This window comes from Vicia villosa, unplaced genomic scaffold (genome assembly GCF_029867415.1).
Source record: "Vicia villosa cultivar HV-30 ecotype Madison, WI unplaced genomic scaffold, Vvil1.0 ctg.000487F_1_1, whole genome shotgun sequence".
NCBI lineage: Eukaryota > Viridiplantae > Streptophyta > Magnoliopsida > Fabales > Fabaceae > Vicia > Vicia villosa.
Genome location: NW_026705236.1, coordinates 352,599 through 375,279, shown reverse-complemented (window position 1 = coordinate 375,279; position 22,681 = coordinate 352,599). Strand labels below are relative to the sequence as shown.

At 33.3% G+C, this 22,681-nt stretch overlaps 1 protein-coding gene across 1 annotated transcript; it reads left to right on the top strand.

Moving 5' to 3' along the window:
• The first annotated feature begins 15 nt into the window (after positions 1–15).
• Positions 16–16,283, top strand: LOC131628870 (copper-transporting ATPase HMA4-like). Its single transcript, XM_058899676.1, has 11 exons — positions 16–210; positions 316–413; positions 5,757–5,956; positions 12,499–12,713; positions 13,000–13,733; positions 13,827–14,298; positions 14,423–14,590; positions 14,662–14,916; positions 14,986–15,108; positions 15,182–15,670; positions 15,852–16,283. Exons 1-11 carry the CDS (start codon positions 16–18, stop codon positions 16,254–16,256), a joined length of 3,354 nt encoding a protein of 1,117 aa, XP_058755659.1. The 3' UTR covers positions 16,257–16,283.
• Positions 16,284–22,681: the final 6,398 nt, after the last annotated feature.

The window sequence follows — 22,681 nt, the reverse complement described above, 5'->3', positions numbered from 1 at the left end:
CCATAATCCACTCCAATGGTTCTGATTCACGAGTGTGATGAGAGTGAGAGGTTCATTTTGCCTAAAAGTATAACTAAGATGCATGCATTATGGAAAAAGTGTGTGAAACCGTCTAGAAGCACCACCAGGAAAGTAGATTGGGAATTTTTGGAGAAAGAGGCATATAGTGTTGTGTTTGATGGCGCTTTTATGAATAGTGGAACTGACTCGGTATTTTCTTCCTCACGTTCAGTTGAGATTTTCATGAAGCTTTTTTCTAAATCTTTTAATGACGAGGTTCTGGGTTATGACTCGGTTTGCCTTAATGATCCCTAGGTGACTAAATTCTCAGATCAACTGGAGTTGTCCAATATCGACGACGAGGTCGATATTATTTTGGAGCCTTGTATCTCGGGGGAGAAAGTTTCCATGCAGTAACCGCTCGGAGAAGTGGATGAGTACTTCTATTTCTATCCCAGTGCAATCAAAGATTTTGGCGTGAATATCCCTTTACCATCTTTCAATCAGAACTCTTGAAAACCCTTAACATTGCTTATTCCCAACTTCTCCCTAAAAGTTGGGCATTTGCTCGGGCATTTAAGGTGATATATTGGGGCCTAAATATCACGCATACCATTGGCATATTTTTTTATGAGTCTAGAGAGGTGTAGAAAGGGGGTTGGGTCTCAATAAACACCATGCACAATCACACCGTCCTTTCCTCCATATATGTCAAACTATAAAGGCTGGAAAGATAGATTCATCTAATTAAGGGGAAACTCCAATTCCCGGAGGTTATCTACGAGGAATATGGAACATATAGGTTCCTTATTTATTTGACAAGTAATCCCGTTTGATCATGAGGTATGATCCATACAAATTGAGTAAGGATACCAAGATAATTTTGGATGTTACTTTTAACAAGATGCTATAGAAAGAATGAGTCTTATAGTTGTCATTTTAATAATAGGGCTACAAGTGTCATGATAATCTAAACCTTGGGTTTAGTTGAACCCTTTATCTACAAGGCGATGTTTGTATACCTTTCAATGGTTCCATTAGCTAGGAACTTTAACTTGAAGATCCATTTACAACCTATTGCTCTTTTGTTAGGAAGAATGGGAGTTAAATCCCAGGTTTTGTTAGTGATGAGAGATTGGAGTTTATTCTTAATAGCTCTTAGCAATCAAGTTCAAGAATGGCACTAGAGTAGGATGTGGGTTCAATGGTGAAACATAATTTAAGGTTAAAGGTCCTATGATTGTGGAATGATTTAGAGTATGAAATAAAATTAGAGATGGGATAGGTAATCTTGCTTGTAATAGAAAAGGATGAGAATGTATGGTCCCATGAAATGTGCTACAATAAAAGTCTTAAAGGTAAGTAGGAGGTTTAGAGATTGCTTTGAAATTTCTAGTAGGAACAAGGGACGTATAATAGGTGGAGTTAGGTTGTGTAGGGTTTGTGTGATTAGAGGTGGTGGGTTTATATGAGGTAGGAATGGGAGGGTCACAGTGGATATAACGGGGGTAGTGGTAGTGGAAGTGTTTGGGGTGTGAAAAGGATATTATGGAATAAGAATATGAGTATTGGCAGTGGGTGCAGTAGTTGTAGTGGTACTGTGACGTTCTTCTATGTATAAGGGAAAAATTCATAGATTTGAGGGGATATAAGTTGAGGTATAATGGTGACAATTTGTTTGATGTTTAGGTAAATGAAGATGTTTAAAAAAGAGGTATCTCTCGAGAGGAAAAGATGTTTATTATGGATATAAAAAAGGATATGACCTTTGACACCATATTTGTTTACAAGATAAATGCACCAACGAGATCTAGAGTCAAGTTTAGTTCCATGCCTCTTAGAGCTAGTGGTATAAGCTAAGCAACCAAAGGTTCTAATAGCATTGTAATTAGGGATATTCTTAAAAGTAATGTAAAAGTAGTATTGTAATTCAAAAATTTAGATGGCATTTGGTTGATTAAGAAAATAACATGAGAAAGGGCATGAGTCCAAAAAATATTAGGTAAATGTGATTGGAAAATAAGAGCACGGATGACTCCTAAGAGGTGTTGGTGCTTTCTTTTCACAATTCTAATTTGTTGGGATATGTCAACACATGAGATTTGATAAATGATACTCTGAGTTGAGTAAAAAATTTGAAGAGTGAATTCAAGTCCATTCTCATATCTTAATGTTAAACACAAGTTTGACATTGAGTTTTCACATAGTTAATAAAATATTTTACCAAATTAGAAGTTTTATGTTTTTGTTTCATTACAAAAATCCAATAAAAATGGTTATGGTTGTAACACCTCAATTCTATCCGATAAATTATTCGGTAATTATAACGAAAAATTAGAGATATTCAAAATTTTCATCAACAATTGAGATGTCACATTTCGTCATTCAAATCATATATGACATTCACGCCTTCATCATAGATACATAGCACATAGAATCAAAACGGACAATTATAACATTTAATTTAGGCTAAATTACAGTTTTGGTCCCCCTATTTTGGTGTTTTCACGATTTTTGTCCCCCTATTTTGTTTTTAAACACTTTTGGTCCCTCATTCCAATTTTGGCTTAAAAAAATACTTATGTGTCATTTTTTAAAATATGTAGTTCATCCTTAAGTGAAGATAGGGGACCAAAAGGGAAGATGAAAACCAAAAAATAGTATTTAAAATATGATAGATAAGCGTTTTTTGTAGCCAATGTGGGGATGAGGGGCCAAAAGTGTTTAAAAATAAAATAAGGAGACTAAAATCGTGAAAACACAAAAATAGGGGGACCAAAACTGTAATTTTGCCTTTAATTTAATCCTCAAAATCACTTCATTAAACAAAATTATTTAATCTCACAGCGTAATCACAAAACTTCACAAATGTTTCAATTTAATCATAGCATCTTCGCAATATAGCTTTAAAATACAATTCAATAATAAAACATCACTAAAAATTCAGCAAGTAACAAATAATTAAAACACGCATTTATCCCCCCGAGTGCTACGTATCAGAGCGACCACCGACTCGACTCACGACGTCTAAATCTTCGTCAAAGCTATCACATGCACGTTACCAGTATAAAGGTAATTAACGGGGAAATAAATAAAAGGGTGAGATATCAAACCATATAAATGAAGTCATGATAAAATGTATATTATGGTTTAAGTTATAATATATCTCAATTCACAATTTATACCAAAAACGATTTAAAAATCAAATCACGATATCTCACACAACGTCACAACAAATCAAATGAATGAGACACAACAGATGCAATATGCATGTGGTACCTAGGGCTTCAGCCCCCATCGCCAATTTCCAGTTATTAGAGGCACATCACAATAGGCATAAGCCTTCGTCACTATTTTGCCAATCCAGGCCGTCACAGAAATATGCAATGCATGTGACTCGACAAATGCAACATCACATCACAACATTAATCACTCATCACAAAGGCATAAGCCTATATCACCATGGTTACCAATAATTAGAGGTAACATATATCGTCACTAAATTTCCTGCACATCACAAGGTTAGCATAATAATAACACCGCAACGTCACTGGCCATTGGCCTACAACTTCATAATCAACACCTCTCAACAACATTTAGCAAAAACAACTAATCACCACAACATCAAAACAATTCAACAACCAAGCAAAAGCATCAAAACAACGACAAGGACATTACAACAGATCAATACAATAAATTCCACGACAATTCATATATTTTCAACAATTACTTAACACGTCAATTCGACCCAAAACAACCTATAAACATTCCGTAATTATTTGGACAATCCTCGTCCTAAACCGGTTAATTAAATTTATCAGTTTAAAACTCCCAATCGACATTGTTTTCATCACTGTCTTATTCCTGCTAAGATTTCTCTGTTATTAGAAGTGCTTCTGCTACAAAACCTGCTATGTACTGCTATGAACAATTCATTCTAATGATACTACTATATTATTTTCCTACTAATATCATTGTTATTCAATTTTCCAAAACATGCTGTCTATCATTGTCATAATACTAATCATGTAGTTTATTTTCATTTCTAGCATATATTCATACCAGTTTCTAATTATTCACAATATATTCTACTGATTTATTTCATTATACTGATACTGAACTAATTATACGAATCACGCTAGTATTCAATTGTTATTATTTCTTTGGCACTCTATATTCTTCTAGCATGCTGAACCAAATACTAATGGTTTATTTTCCATATGGGGATGTATTACTATGGTGTTTATAATTAAGTGAGAAAAGGAAAGAAATAATCAAATATGGTCCACCCTTCAAGATTGGGGTGCCCACCCCTAGTGGTTGTGGCCCCCACCCCATTGTTACAAATCATACGTCCCATTCTAGGACTTCCTCATGGCAAGGCGGCTGTCCCTCCTTGTATGTGGGTCCTCCCACTTCTTCAATACTAAGGGACGTTCGTCCCATAATTATGTGACCCCCGTCCCTTTGCTTCTCCCTCTTTCCAATCTTACTTTCCATTCCGGTCTTGGATTTAAATGAAACAGGGATTCACCAACATCACATAAATTATTTCCAGCACAAAATTATCATCGATCATGATCATCAATGCATTTCAATAGTCACAAAAACACAAACCACGCAGCAATCGCATATCAACAGATTTTCAATTAGAATTTTCAGCAACAGCAACACATAATATTCATACATGTTAGGAAATCAATCGAAAAACACAGAGATAATAAAATTCCCCAAACCCACATACAATCTATCATGTCCCCGTTTATAGAGCAAGAACTCCACCCTTACCTTGTATTCGGAGTCCGCTCTACGATTTCCGGTCGAATTCCAAGCTTCCGGCTTCGCGTAATTCTTCCGGTTTCTTTTCTCTTCTTTTCTGCAATTTCTTCTCGTACCAACACCAAACCTTTATTCCTCTTCTGATGGCAATGTTCCCCAAAACCCCACTGCTACTTCAATTCTCTAATGCCTCCCAAAATTATGTTTTTTTAGCTTTCTTCCAAACCTAAGTGTCATACTTCTCAATTTGGGCCTAACTAAAATTATTCACGTACATTGTACTATTCACAAGCCCATATATTTAATACACTATACTTCCTTTTTACGATTCGTCTCAAATTCTCAGTCTAATTTTAATTACTCGAAAAATTCCCAAAACGCCAAATATTATTCTAATAATATTTCTAATACTGAAAATATTAAAATTCTCAATTAAATATTGATCCGCTATCCCTAACTAATACCGACTAAATCGCCCCAAAAACGCGAAAGATTCAATAAATATCCCAATTGACTAAATTAAGTAATTAATCATTTTTCCGGGCGTTACAATGGTCATAAACAATTGTGAGAAAATAACAGTGTCCTAACATATATGACATGGAATAGGGGCCAGATATATTCATGTGGGTAAGTTCAGAACAATTGTTAGAATGAGATTACTAATAGGAAATGGGAGTGTCTTATGCTTAGCAGAACAACAAGTATCACATGGGTGGGGTGTTTGAACATTTTCGGCATAGGAAATTTTTTATTTATATGAATGATTGTGTCATGAGAAGGGTGAAACATTGGTTCCACAAATTATAATTAATAACAGATGAAATAGAATGGATACGAGTAATATTAGAAAAACTAGATGGATGTTAGGATAGGTGAGCACATATAAGCTACGAAGAAACTTATCTACACCAATCCAATTTGGGATATATATTCATGTTGTAGTAAGAAATATAATTTCTTTTTGGCCGATATAGGTTTCACAGATGGATTCGCGCTTATCTTGTAGACAAAGATTCGCAAACTAGGTTTACCACTGTTGATGTTGACGGGAATGTTTCCTTCTTCGGGGAAATTGATGGTGTTGCATTGCTGTGTCGGTTTAGCCTGTTTGAGACTCCGCTAATGATTTTGGTCAGACACCCATACCAAGTAGTCGATCTACTGTCACCAATCCGTATATGTCATTGAATCTCCTAATTTTCACCCTTCATCTTCACGTATGCAAGTTTTAACGTCTCGGGACACCAAATTAAGGCTTAGACATCCCACTATGGTCGTTGGGATTTGCCGACGGGTGTTTTAAATGAGTGCTTGTTGAGATCTGTTGAGGTGTAAAACAGATTGAGGTTGTCATGACGATGTCGAGGAAAGTGAAAAAGTTTGTTTTTGCCTGTGAATAGAAATTGACGGAGAGGGGTACGAAATCATACTAAATCTCATATGAAAAAATTGTTGTTTTGATATGATTTATATGGCTCGGGAAAGTTTCACCAGGCCCCACGATGGGCGCAAACTGTTCTTGAAGAACAATATTGATAACTTCCCCGGAGCGGGTCGGGAGAAGTCGTAGTAAGATAAGAGTTTTTGTTTTTGGTTGACCCCTCTAATCCTTTTGGAGCTGTTTATTTATGAAAATTTCTTTATAGACCTCCTAACCTTCTAAACACCTCAGGTGAAAAACCCAAGCTACCCCTGACTTCGGAAATGCATTTCCGAAATGCAAGAAAAAGGTGTTTTCGGAGATGCATCACCGAAAGCGCTTTTTTTTTTTGAAAAAGTTGTCTTATTTCGGAAGTTCATTTCCGAAAACAGCATTTCGGAAGTTCATTTCCGAAATACTGGGCGTTTTGCATATTAAGCAAAACAGCCCCCTACCCCATTCATTTAACCCTAATCCTATTCTAAACTCAACCTCTCTTCAAAATTTCTGCAAAAAGCAAGTGTGAAGTATCAGAGATTGCCAACATCTTCTTCCAATCTCAATCTAAATCATCCCAAACTCTATTAGTGGTAAGTTTAGTGCATTTTTTTCAATTTTTAGATCCATTATTATATCTCTATTAGGGTTGTTTAGGTTGTTTAGATCTATTAGTCAAACTCTAAACTGCTATTTAGGTTGTTTAGAATGAATAAAATTAGTTATATTTTAGGATTTTGGGGTCTGCCATTGGAGGTTGCAGAGAAGTTCTTCGCAGGGCTGTTTCGGAAGTTCATTTCCGAAAACACCTCCATTCCCAGTTTCGGAAATGAACTTCCGAATTGTATCAGAAGTGTAATTTTTTTTAGTTCTTTATGTTGTCTCGCATATTAATCGATTTCAATTGTTTTCAGGAACATGTCAGACAACCTAGCACGCATCAGACAGGGTAGAGAGACCCAGACTGCGTCGGCTAGACGCGAGCGGGCGGCGCAGCTGGCGTCAACACGGGGACGGGGGAAGGGCCGGGGACGACGTGTGCGAGTTCCCGTGGAGATGGACGAGGGTACCTCTACATCTGGATCGAGGAGTCGTCTGGCTCGGGTATCTTCTTTCCGCCAGCAAGAGGAGGAGGAGGAGGAGGAGGTACCGGAGGTGGCAGTATCATACCACGAGGCGGAGGATGTACCGGATGTTGACCCTCCACTCGGGGAGCAGGATGAGCAGGAGGAGGGCTTCCCGGGAGGGCCCAGTGACACTTCAGTGCTGATATCCTACCGCGATCACGTCGCTCGGCGGATCTGGGAGGGAGAGGTATTTTTTATAATTTGCCCGACTACATTATTTAACCGTTTATAATTTAGACGTTTATTCAATATTTTATTAACCGTCTATTTAACATACTTTTTTATTTGTTTTTTTGTAACAGGAGAGAGAGCCGTTGAAAATGGTGAACCATGCCCGAAAGATTTTCAGTCTGTTTAAACCGACTGCCGAGTGGTTTAACGACGCTGTGAGAGGTTCAGGGCTCAGTGGGCTCTGCATGACGGGGTACACCACCATCAGCCCCGGCATGCATGGGGCTTTTGTGGAGCGGTGGCACAAGGAGACGTCTTCTTTCCACTTGCCGGTTGGGGAGATGACGATCACCTTGCATGATGTGCAGTGTCTTCTCCACCTGCCGATCAGGGGGCCACTGTTGACCCACTCCCGGATCCAGAGGGTCGAAGCCACCGAGTGGATGGCGCTCTATTTGGGTATGGAGCTCGAAGTTGCTGACTTTGAGTGAGCCACGACATCTAGGCCTCATATCCGGTTCACCACACTGAGCCGCTACTTCGAGCACCACCTGGTGGCGGCGTCCGAGGCTGAGGATGCGGGCGACGAGCTATTTACACATTATCACCGTGGCTGCGCTCTCCGGTGCTGGTATATGCATGTGGTAGGCGCTGCAATCTTTGTGGACAAGAGTGCGAGGTACGTCGATGTGACCTACCTCCGCTACTTCATGGACTTGACCATCGTTCACCAGTGGAACTGGGGGGCAGCTACTCTGGCATACCTATACCAGAAGCTGAATGAGGCCTCCAACTGGAGGACGAGGCAGTTGACCGGATCCTGCACAGTACTCACGGTACGTTTCATTTTAATTGTTCCGTATTTATTTATGTTTCGTATTTGTGTTTCGTATTTACTTATGTTTCATATTTATTTATGTTTCAGAGCTGGATCATCTCTTACTTCTCCCGCATCCACGGCTTCCACATCGATCCTGCGTACGTTGACGCCATGCCCAGGGCCGCCAGATACGTTCTCCAGAGGGGGAACAATGCGGTGGGACCATACCGTGGGTACTTGGACCGCACGATGCACGATGACGTCACCTAGAGGCCGTTCAGCGACTACACTCAGATTGTCCCCTTTGACGGCATATCTCTATATTCTGGCTGGTTGGGATGCGGGACTACCATCATGGTCCGGTATCTCCCTGAGCGGTGCATGCAGCAGTTCGGATTTGTGCAGATGATACCCAGGTCACCCTTTGAGGCTGCTCCCGACACATGACCAGAGTGCAGCTCACTGCCATGTTTGAGGATTGGGAGCATCATGTGGTACCAGAGGAGTATCGTCGCATGCGGATCACCCAAGACTGGCACAGTGTGGAGGGGTACGTCACATGGTTCTATCGGGTGTCACATCCTCTGCTGACACCCGACGCTCCCGGCGCTCCTAGGCCAGCACACGAGGAGATCCTGGAGAACCAGCAGGCCGAGGATGACCACGCCATTGATCTCCTGCCGATCTGCCAGCGGATAGAGATGCTTGGGCGGGACGCGTTGGATCGAGGTGTCGTTCATCAGGGCGGTCCAGAGGCAGTCGCCGTGATGGAGATGATCGTCACTGATGCGGGCCGTGCGGCGGCATACAGGCGGCAGAGGAGGGCCCAGGGTGAGAGGGTTAGGCATACCCAGTAGTGGTCGGGTTTATTATTTTTTTTGTTTTCGGATTGTATCTTTCGTACACTATTATTATTTGGATTTGGATCGGATCGGTTTGTATATATCACTATTCTTATCATATTAGTATATTAGTATTTCCTGTTTATATATCGCTTATTTTATTTGCCGTCTTTCTTTAATTAAAAATACGAGGCTGTTTCCAAAATCATAAAAAAAAAACACAGTTTCTGCATAATTCGGAAGTTCATTTCCGAAACCCCCCAAAATCTGAAAAAAGGTGTTTTCGGAAGTTCATCTCCGAAAACACCCCCCATTTGGTGTTTTCGGAGATGAACTTCCGAAATCTGAAAAAATTTAAAAAAAAAAATACTTCGGAAATTCATTTCCGAAGCAGGGGTAAACTGGGGTTTTCGCTGGGGGTGACCCCCATAGGGAGGTGGGTAAAGAAAAAACCTTATTTATAGTATATGATATTAATAAAGTGATTGATTTGCCATCATGGTAATGGTTCCTTGTTGTCTTGAGGCCATAAAAGGCATTGAATGCTATGGATGCTCTTGTTTCTAATATTAACAGTCGACTTAATTTGGCATCTTAGATGGGTCTATGTTTTGTGCATCTCGGGTCTATCAAGATGTGTCGGACCCATCGGGATATGGGCGTCTTGGTGAGTTACCCGAAATATAAATTTTGGATGTACATAAGTCAAACAACTAGAAAAAAAGGGGGGCCTAAAAAGACTTTAAGAGAAGTTATTAAGGAAGAATTTGAGATTAACAATTTGGATAGAAACTTAGTCTTAATTAGGAGATAAGGCTTGATTATTGTTGTAGTATTTAATCCATATAGTTCATTATTTAAAACATGGAATTGTAAAAAAAAAAAATCAAAATAAAATAGTTCATGTTGTATTGACACACATGTTTTTGTTAGAATTATCCAACAAAGATCAAAATTGTGTCGAATAAATTTGAGAGGTTAAAATTTGTTGAAATTTTTTCGAGAGACTAAATTTATAATTTAAAATATCTATAAAAACTAAAAACATATTAAAGAATAAATTATAATAAGCTATGAAATTGAAATAAAAGTGAAATGGATATATTTAAATAGTTTTTAAATGTCGTTCAATGAAAACATATAATAAATCGTCAAATCATAAAAATATTTTTAAAATTTAAAAATGATTCAGTTGGATACATGTCATTGATTTGTTGTCCGTGTAAAATAATTGTACACTAACTATGTATATCATTTTTTTTTCTCTTGAAATAATACATTTGACATTTTCACAGCAATTTTCGTTAGATCAAGTGGTCATCGAGGACCCAAAATTTATGGCAGAAAATTTTTGGAGGGTAAAAATTTTTGGAGACTAAAATTAAATTTTAAATATTTATAGGATAAAAAACTCATTTAAAGTTCGTTTGGTGTGCAGGATAAGAGATAGGATAGGATATATCTTAATTCATTGTTTGATGACACAACACGATATGATAAGTTAATCCTGAAACTTATCATATCATGTCTCACTAGTTCAAATTATTATCTTGAATATGAGCTGGGTTAGAATCCGGCAGAATAGGATAAGAAAATAATTTACTAATGTGCCCCTATAAAATATAATTTAAAATAAAAAATTAAATAAGACAAAATATAAATAAATATTAATTTGATATTAAATTAAAAATATTAATAAATAATTTTTAAAAAGTATGTATAAATGTCATAAGAGTAATTTTTTAAGTTTATATAATATAAAAAATAAAAAAACTAATAAATTAAAATTTTTAAAAATAAATTAATAATTAAAATTTTAAAAATATGATTACTAATTTTATTTTTTATTAAATTAAATATATTTTTTTGCAAGGATAGTTTTGTCATTTACATATTATATTTTGCTTATTTAACATTTATAATGATATTCATGATCTTTTTCAAGAAAAATCGAAATTATTTACTTTGTAGTGTCAATGAATTTTAATTATAAAAAAATATATTATTTTTATCAATTTATAAATTTTAAAATATTTTATAAAATCCTTTGAAAAAAATATAGTTGTTTTACAAGGATATCCAAATATATGATATGATAAGTCTTATCGTGTCTGTATCCTATCTTATCTTTATCATTCTTTATATCATATCACGTCTCTATCATATGCTGCACACTAAATGAGTCTTTAACTCTATATTTAAAATATTATTAATTTTTAAATTAATTTTGAAGATATATAATCACCACAAATACCATAAATATTCAAAATAATTTTCATCTTTGATTAAATCAATAACATCCTAAATACTCAATTTTTTATATATAAATTGGGTATCTTTTACGTGCAACTATAAGAATTAATTCTCGAGCTTGAAAGGATTATAATAGACGATAAAAAATTGTAAATGTCAATTCTCAAGTAGGAAAAGATCATGCGGCAAATTTTTTTTTTTTTAAATTTAACACTTCTACATTCTTAAAATTATATTTGAACTCAGGACCTAAGAAACCGCTGCCATCTCAACCATTTACTTTGGGGTCAAAATGCTCAACTTATGTATGAAAAAAGTGGTACATTTTATTTGTATGATTCACTAGATATCGAAAATTAATAAAAACTCTCAGAATACTCAATAACTTGATGGAAAATGCTTATCAGTAAGAAAATAGAAAAACAAGAAATGCAAGAACAAATCCTAACCATTCATTATCACCACAACCCCATGATCCCTATTAAAAAGGAAGTTAAATTTAAAATTAATTTAAAATTCCCCAATAAAATAGTGACACATATTCATTCTTACATTTCTTCTTCAAATTCCTTCGTACTAAATAGCATTGCTCTTGTAACCAAAAAAAATAAATAGCATTGCTCTAACTTGATTTAGTTGAGATTTTTCGTTCCACTTGTAAATCGAGAAAAATTACGAATACTACGAGTCAATGACGAAACGGTCCTTGTTAGCGAACACTGGACGGTTCACCAAATTCAGTGAACATCCAAAATACTATGGGTAAAACAGTCAATAACTAAACTTTTGGTGGGAAAAGAAAACGGCTGGGTAGTTACCAATTCAAAAGTTCAAAAACACTCCGAACTCAATAATTTTCATCTTTTCAACTTCTCCCCTTTCAATTTGGGTAATCCTAGATTTTCTCCCAATTTTTGTGTTCATTCTTTTTTCTCGCATTTATCACAATCACACACTTCTTTTCTTTGTCCTATTAACTTGTCATCATTATGATTTTCTCAACATTCACTTCAATTTGAAATATAGTTACAAATTTTAGATTTTGTTCTATATGTGTTTTATTGTGTTCTTTGAATCTTTTTGCAGGACCAATGAAGTCTTGGTCTCCAGATGAAAAAATAGACGCGAAAGGGTTCGATGATCTTGAGAAACCGTTGTTACATACTCAAGAAGAAGATGATACGCCTCGACAACATGGTGTACTTACGCCTCAAATAAATGATATCAAGAGTTTTGATTCTAAAATTAAGAGAAGCCTTAAGAGCATCATGGTTTCGCCACTTCAAGCAAATTCCGTTAATGTAAGTCGTCAACATTCATATAAATGTAATCTTTTCACTTATATTCATAGTAGTCTCCAAGTTTAGAATGTGATTTACTCAATAAAGAATAGTACCTTTTGTGATTTACTCAATAAACACGTGTAGGTTTTGGTCTCCGCCGTTAATATTAGATCAGACGGTTCATATTACAAAAACAATAAAATCGGTTTGAAATGACTTTGACCGTGAGATCAGATGTGGAGATCGAAAAATGTGAGATGCAAATACTTAAAATGATGATATTTCTGATGCAAATTATTTGTAGGAAAACGAAATAGAAGAAACTAGAATTGAAGTAAATAAGCTAAAGAGTAAAGAAATAACAGAATGTAGAATCAAGATTAAGGGAATGACATGCACAAGCTGTTCTCGATCTGTTGAGCATGCTTTGCAAATGGTTGATGGAGTGAAAAAGGCGATAGTTGGTTTGGCATTAGATGAAGCAAAAGTGCTTTTTGATCCTATAGTCATTGATACTAACAAAATAATTGAAGCTGTAGAAGATGCTGGTTTTAGAGCAGAACTTGTTAGTTCAAGGAATGATATGAACGAAGTGCATCTAAAACTTGAAGGGATAGATTCACCGGAAGATTTAAATGTTATAGTTTCTTCTCTTAGTTTAGCTGCTGGTGTGAATCATGTTGAAGTGGATTTAACAGAAAATAAAGTTACAGTTAGCTATGATTCGAATATTACAGGTCCAAGATTTCTTATACAGTGTGTTCATGAAGCTAGTTGTGGTCACAGTGTGTATCAAGCAAGTTTGCATACTAACTCAGGAAATAGAGATATCGAGAAGTTGAATGAAATTCGTATGTACAGAAACCAAGTTTTGTTAAGCTGCTTATTTTCTGTTCCTGTGTTTATGCTTTCCATGATTCTTCCTATGCTTCCTCCGTATGGTGACTGGTTAAGCTATAAGATTCATAATATGTTCACTCTTGGTTTGTTTTTGAGATGGATCCTCAGCACTCCTGTTCAGTTCATTGTTGGCAAAAGGTATTATACTATTTAGGTTTAAATGTGTTTTTTCGTCCTCGCAAGTATAGGATTAAGATTTTATAATTCTTTTACTTTGGATGTGATCATCAGGTTTTATTTAGGGGCATATCATTCACTAAGGAGATGGTCTGCAAACATGGATGTGCTGGTAGCACTTGGAACTAATGCTGCTTATTTCTACTCAGTATATGTTGTAGTTAAAACATTAACTTCAGCTACATTTCAAGGACAAGATTTCTTTGAGACCAGTTCTATGCTGATATCATTTATTCTATTAGGCAAATATTTGGAGATTATGGCTAAAGGGAAAACATCGGCTGCCTTAGAAAAGCTTATACAACTTGTTCCTGATAAAGCTTATTTGCTAGATTTTGATGCTAATGGAAATGTGGTTGGAGAGACAGAAATTGACACTGAACTTATACAAAAGAATGACATGATCAAGATTGTTCCTGGTGCTAAAATTCCAGCTGATGGTATTGTTATAAAAGGGAAAAGTTGTGTGAATGAAAGTATGATCACAGGTGAATCAAGACCTGTTAATAAAATTCCAGGCGATAAGGTATTATTCATATGGTGAACTTTTAGTTATGATTAATTATACATATAACATATAGTGTGTCAGACGTGTTTGTGTTTGTGTCACTGCTTCATAGCTGAGAACATTGTAATCATGTGGAGAACAGGTTATCAGTGGGACCATCAATGAGAATGGTTGCTTACTGGTCAAGGCAACTCATGTTGGATCTGAGACCACGATTTATCAAATTGTTCAACTTGTAGAAGCTGCTCAACTTGCAAAAGCACCAGTTCAGAAACTTGCAGATGATATTTCAAGGGTTTTTGTTCCAATAGTGAGTGTTCTGTTATTCCTTATTCAAGTACAAAATGTTTTGTTGATCTAACTAATCAGTTTTCCTTTTAGGTTGTTGCTGCAGCCTTCATAACTTGGCTTGGATGGTTTATTCCCGGAGAAGCAGGTTTATACCCGAAAAATTGGATCCCGAAAGCTATGGATGCATTTGAATTTGCTTTGCAGTTTGCTATTTCTGTATTGGTTGTTGCTTGTCCATGTGCTCTCGGTCTAGCTACTCCAACTGCAATCATGGTTGCTTCAGGTGTCGGTGCTTCTCAAGGTGTACTCATCAAAGGTGGAGATGCAGTTGAAAAAGCACACAAGGTAATAACCAGCACTTGATACTTTCACTTGATTTATAATTGGAATTTTATTCCTTTTTTCATGATTCAGGTGAAAATTGTTGTGTTTGATAAGACTGGGACACTAACAATTGGGAAGCCAGTAGTGGTTAGAGCAGTGCTGTTTTCTAAACTTTCTATGGAGGAGTTATGTGACATGACAATTGCTGTGGAGGTATTGCTTTAGAGGTTGCATAGTTTATTTTAGAAAAATCTAAGTATTTGATGATTATCTAAATTATTCTTAGGCAAATAGCGAACATCCAATGGCGAAAGCTGTTGTAGCATATGCAAAGGGAATGCGCAAGAGTTTCGGATCCTCTAGCAAAGATCAAGTACAAGATGTGAATGACTTTGAAGTGTACATGGGAAGTGGAGTAAGTGGAAAAGTTAAGGAAAAAACCGTTCTAGTTGGAAACAAAAGACTCATGCATGCTTTTAATATACCAATAAGTTCCATGGTGGAGACGTTCGTCTCCGAGAATGAAACTCTCGCAAGAACTTGTGTATTAGTTTCAATTGAAGGAGTAATTGCTGGAGCATTCTCTGTGACTGATCCTGTAAAGCCAGAGGCAAAGAGTGTCGTATCGTTTCTTCACTCCATGGACATCTCAACCATCATGGTCACTGGTGATAATTGGGCTACTGCAAATGCAATTGCAAATGAAGTTGGTATTAGTGAGGTTTTTGCTGAGATAGATCCTCTTGGAAAAGCCGATATAGTCAAAGACTTGCAGGTAAAGTCTTATATTTTCATCTGAGTCATCTCAAATTTTTGGAGGTCTTATATAGGTTAGGCGCAATTTACTCGTGTCAAAACAAATAAAGCCCTTATTTAACCATAATTTAACGGTGACAATAATTTATGATGGCCCTGATCTTATATGTTTCTCTATATGAAACTGAAACTGGATGCAGATGAAAGGAATGATTGTAGCAATGGTAGGTGATGGAATAAACGACTCACCGGCTTTAGCTGCTGCTGATGTTGGTATGGCAATTGGAGCTGGAACAGACATAGCAATAGAAGCAGCTGATGTAGTTCTAGTCAAAAGCAACTTAGAAGATGTGATTACAGCAATAGATTTGTCAAGAAAAACCATATCTCGCATCTGGCTAAACTATATATGGACTTTTGGTTACAACATTCTTGGTATGCCAATTGCAGCTGGTGTTTTGTACCCTTTTTTTGGAATCAGGTTGCCTCCATGGCTTGCTGGTGCTTGCATGGCTGCTTCATCACTTAGTGTGGTTTCTTCATCACTCTTGTTGATGTTTTATAAAAAGCCTTTGAAGATGGATTATGCTATGTCTAATGTTTAAGTCCACATTTTAGCTCCTTGAAGTCTCGTCTAGATTTTATTGCTTTTTGTTCTAGGCTTGGATTAACAATGTGCTTTGGTGTAATGGAGTTTAGTTTTGATGTAAATAAAGTTGGACTAATTATTTTTACTATAGAATCAGTAAAAAAAACAACCCTGTAAAAAAAAACACAGATTCCGTCCCTGCCATTTGTAGATTCCTCTATTTTGCCTCTTCATTGAATTTGGTCAACAAAAATGATGATGTGGCGTGCTGTGTTGGATTTTTTTAATTTTTTATTGCTGACGTGGCTGCCAACTAGATTTTTATAGAGGGAAGAGTTGAACCCAGATTCCCCATCTCATTTCAAGTAACTATACCACTAGGCCACAAACTATATATGAACTAGTATATAACTCGCGCGTTGCGCGGTTGACCTATAATATATTATTGTCATTGTTTAAGAAATTTTATCAAAATTTTAGACTATTATTTTGGTTGTGGAGTATTTTTTTCAAATGATTTTATTTTAGCAATTATTATATGTAGGTTTATTACGGACCCAAAAATTTCTAGTAGTGGGGGCTATATATATATATATATATATATATATATATATATATATATATATATATATATATATATATATATATATATATATATATATATATATATATATATATATATATATATATATTATTAAATGTCATATTTGAATCGGGTATAGTTTTTTAATAAATAAATAATTAAATTAATTTTAATCATTAAGTTAATATAATTTATAAATTATTTTATTAATTATGATAAATAAAGAGTTTACATAAAGTAAAATTCAATAAATAGAATACATAAATATAAATATATCATGATACATTTTTATTAATTCAAACTTCATAAAAATATTGATAATACTTTTCGATCTTAAACTTATAAGTTTAACTATAAAATATTATTTTAGATGGCAAAGCTTATGTTTTTTTAGAGGGCCACGTATATAAACATATTACATGAAGCACCGGTGCACATATAGATACATGTAATAGTACAATAGTTTTTGAAAATTAATTAAACATGATAGAGTAAATAAGTACCATGTATATTATTATAGTCAATTGTTTAAAATATAGTGGGGGCACCAACCCACACATGATGCAACCTGGGTTTGTCCCTAGGTTTATAAACACATATTTGAGAAAAATGGTGAATTTTAATAATAATAATAATAATAATAATAATAATAATAATAATAATAATAATAATAATAATAATAATAATAATAATAATAATAGAGAGGATCAATAGATTATGTTTATAGGAATTTTAATTAACAAAAAAAAGAAGAAGAAGATTACCATAGTGGAAGGACAACTCATATTCCACTATATTAACAAATGAAAATAAAATAGAATAAATCACAAAAATAAGAGAAAATAAATAAAAGTCAAAAAGAGAAATTAATTATAAATAAGAATCTAAATCATGTAGAGAAAACTTTCTGAATAAAATGTGGTAGTATGTTCCATTCAATATAATATTCTGCATTGTATTTGTGCGATCCGGTATAATATTATTGTAACCCTCACGTTAATTTCAATCTTGCCACCCAAAATTTCATGTTATCATGGAAGAGATACCTACAAATAAAAAACCAACAATAAAGCAAAAAATGTATCATGTAAAATAAAAATACAAAATACAATATATTGATGATATATTTTTAATATTAACCATTGTTAGTTATTTTGACTAATTCATACAGTATAACGTAATTGTTTAAAAAATTATCGTGTGTGATAAGATGATTAAATATAGATGTGTGTGATGAGATGGCCAAATAGAGATAATGAAAGAGAGTATTTATAAAGAATACAAAAATATTAACATAAATATGAATTAATATATATATTTGGGAGTTAGAAAATATTAATTAACATAAATATGACTTATATTATATCAATGTGATTAATGATGGTTAATCATACTCCAACGTTTTAACAAAATATATTTAATAATAATAATAATTAATTTCGAGTTAGTGTGGAGAATTTGAAAAAAAAAATTATAAATAGATTTTTTTTTTTTTGGAAATAAAGAGGGCCGAAACTCAAGAGAGGAAACAGAAACTACACCGGAATCAACCTAGGGACAGGAACTTCTAACGAATCATCCTCTAAACAAACTCTAAAAAAGTCTGGTGCAACAGAAAAATAAACATAAATTTTTAATATGAGGTTAATAATAATAATAATAATAATAATAATAATAATAATAATAATAATAATAATAATAATAATAATAATAATAATATAGATGACCAATAGATTATGTTTATAGGAATTTTAATTAAGTAAAAAAGAAGAAGAAGATTACCATAGTGGAAGGACAACTCATATCCCACTATATTAACAAATGAAAATAAAATAAAATAAATGACAAAAATAAGAGAAAACAAATAAAAGTCGAAAAGAGAAATTAATTATAAATAAAAATCTAAATCATGTAGAGAAAATTTTTTGAATAAAATGTGGTAGTATGTTTCATTCGATATAATATTCTGTGTGGTATTTGTGCGATAAGGTATAATATTATTGTAACCTTCAAGTTAATTTCAATCTTGCCACCTAAAATTTCATGTTATCATGGAAGAGATACCTACAAATAAAAAACCAACAATAAAGCAAAAAACTTATCATGTAAAATAAAAATACAAAATACAATATATTGATGATATGTTTTTAATATTAACTATTGTTAGTTATTTTGACTAATTCATATAACGTAATTGTTTAAAAAATTATAGTGTGTGATGAGATGACTAAATAGATGTGTGTGATGAGAAGGCCAAATAGAGATAATGAAAGAGATATTTATAAAGAATACAAAAATATTAACATAAATATGAATTAATATATATTTGGGAGTTACAGAATATTAATTAACATAAATATGAATTATATTATGGGTTTTTCTAACCTATGCAACATTGCATAGGATAAGGGACAATTAATACACCACTCTTTTAAATATAAATTACCATATTAATTATTATTTATGTTGATCCATTAATTGGGTGGGAGAGAGAATATATAAAAGATTACTTTTCAAAAGAAAAATAATTAATATGATACTTTATATGGAAGGAAATAATGTATTAATTGCCCTTATTCTATGCAAGGTTGCATAGGTTAGAAAAATCCATTATATTATATCAATATGATTAATGATGGTTAATCATACTCCACCGTTTTAACAAAATATATTTAATAATAATAAAAACTAATTTGGAATTAATTTGGAATTAGTGAGGAGAATTTGAGAAAAAAAAATAACTATAAACATAGATTCTTAATATGAGGTGAATTGATAAATTAAGGTTAAATTCCATTTTACTAAATTCATAATTGTAGCATGGTTATAAATTTATTATTATTTTTAATATTATAATTTAAATTATAATTATAATTATAATTATTCTGGTTATTATTATTATTATCATTATTATTTTTTATTATTATTATTTTGTTTATTATTATTATTATTTATTTTTAATGTAGAGATAAATTAGTGGTTTGAACAATGGTTTTAATAATATTGTTAGATGTATGTGTCTGATCTAGCGGTGAAACACTTGGGTCTTGATAGTGTGTTTAAAGTTGCTAAAACCATTCCACATAAGCATTAGGGTTTCAAGGTTGTATCATGACAACCTTGGATTTAGATTAAGTAGATAATATCTCCACTTGTATTTATATGTTATATTGTAAAACGTAAAAATTTAATTAAATATAAAATTGATATATTAATTAGATATATTTAATATTTACTTTCAATCATTAATAAGATATATTTCTATTTTCAGTTTATTATTAATAAATATTAAAATATATTTATTTTTTAGTTTAATATATTTAATATTAGTTTTATTTACGTTCAAATAAAATGAAATATTATGAAACTAAAATATATAAATTAAGTATAAAAACATAAAAAAGACAAAGTGGTGAATAAATATTAAAATATTAAAATATATTTATTTCCAGTTTAATATAATAACGTTAATTAATTTTTAGTGTACTATAATAATAAATTAAAATTAAACTGTAATTAACTTTACTGTAGCATTATAACTTTTTAATTGTTTTTCAAATAACATTTATTATCTCTTAAAATTTTAATTGTTTTTAATATTTCAATTAAAAATAAGTAATATATTAAACGTAAAAGTATTATATTTAAATATTTCAGTTTATTATATTTACGTTCAATTTATAAACTGAAATTATATTTCAATTATTTTCAATTTATTATTATTTTATTATTTTTAGTATTTAAATAGTAAATATTAAAATTGTTTGTTTAATAACATTTATATATAACATATTTGAAAATTATATTTATTTATAGAAATAATACTTTCAGTTTAATATATGATTGAATAATAAATTTGGGTTGAATAATACTTATGGTTGAAAAAATACTTTCGGTTTAATATATGGTTGAATAATATCTATATAACATATAGATATTGATGCAATTAATAGATAGAAATTAAATAGCTCAGTTGGCCAGGTTTTGATAGAATGGTGTGGGAGGTTTTGGGTTCAAACTTCAGTGAGGGGTAAAATAGAGAAATCTACAAATGGCAGAGACAGAATCTCTTTTTTTATAGGGTTGTTTTTCGGATTCGCCCTAAATGGCAGGGGGCGAAATATGGTTTAACCCTTATCTTTATCATGGTTGTTATCATTTCTCTCGCTCCGTCAAAATCCGCTATTTTTTAAGTTAATTATACTAATTCTTAATGATTTTATTTTATACATTTATTTGTGAATATATGCAATATTTTTAAATAAAATTTTTTAAAAAATGCTTTATAAAAAATTATTCTAAAAACTATGTGAAAAATCTAATTAAAATATTAAAAAAATAAAAAATAAAAAAATAGGTGGGCAAGCCGCCGCCCGCCAACCCGCCACCTTGGCGGGACGGACTAGGTTTTTATACCCATTTCAATTTGGAGCTTGTCCGCCCCACTTTTTTTGGCGGGGGCATATGACGAGGCAGAACGGGCCGGAACGGGCTGCCGTTTTGCCACTCCTACACAAAATCATGAAAAAAGCACACAAGAGTTTCAACCTGGGTCCAATATAACTCTGTCTAAAATTACTCTCCTTAGTTGGAACTAGCTAACTTGTTTGGACGGAGAAATACCCTTCCACGAATGAACCCATCTAAGAGCATTGACATCCATCAAATTCATTTTAGTTATTTAAATTGGAATTTATTCAATTTTTAATATTATTTCACCATTTTCAATTATTTAAGCAATTTATTTATATTTTCTAAATATTCATATAATTCATTAAAAATATTAAATAGGTCCCACCAAATCCCACAATATACACCTTATTTAACCAAAAAAAGAGAGAACTGTTCTTTACTATCTGAACGTGTGTGAATTGAGAAACGGTTTCATTGTCCAATTATCCATTCATTCCTGACACAATGCTTTTGGTAATAGTGTAGGAACCATGTATTTGGACCAATAAAATCATGCTCTAACCTTCCACCAACACAGTTTGATATAATTCAAGAACCAAAGACTAGAACCGCATGTAACCATCCTCTAACTCATTAATCAAGAAGTGTCAAATTAACGAGGTGCAAGTCTTATATGTCAAGGTCACTTCTACTATTAGGTTCGCACCTCATTGTCCACCTAATCTACGAGATCTTCAAGACCCTCGTTACCAACCTCATATAAACCTCCATTGTAGTCTAACATTCTTCTTCCATCCTTTAACTGAAATTTTCATAAAAGTCAGATAAAATATAGAAAAAAGTCAGGAAAGGAATTCATCAACACCATTTTTCTCCCTTAGAATGACATACCTATTACACCAAGAGTTAGGTCTATCAGAGATAATGGATATCAAAGGCTCCCACATTGACTCGAGCCAAAGGTACTCTCTACTAGGAGGCCCATGATATGTTGGAAAGGGAGTTGCTTTTTCTACTCTTATAAGCGCTCCTCCACCACCGTAAAAAGTTCCAACTGTCCCTAGTGTCCGCATATTTATCTCTGGATGCACCTTTTTTAAGCCATTCCTAATAGAAAATTGATTAGGCACTCAATTACGTATAAAATTAATTCGGAGATGCATCTTCGTATGCGTAAAAGGTAAGTTCGAATATGTATTTCCCTAATTACCATTTATTCAAAAATTAATTGGTGGTCCGAAGACGCATCTTTGGACGCTGTTGTTTCATATCCTCGCGCCAGACTCTCTCCTCTTCCTCCTTCTTCATTTTCTAAAAAGTTCTAAATAAACATCTGAGCACTCACATCCATTCAAATTTCTCATTCATTGGAGATCTTTTTCCTCCTTTAAAAAAGAAATGGTAGTGTAAAAGAAATAGGTAGCACACAAGGCATGCATGGACAT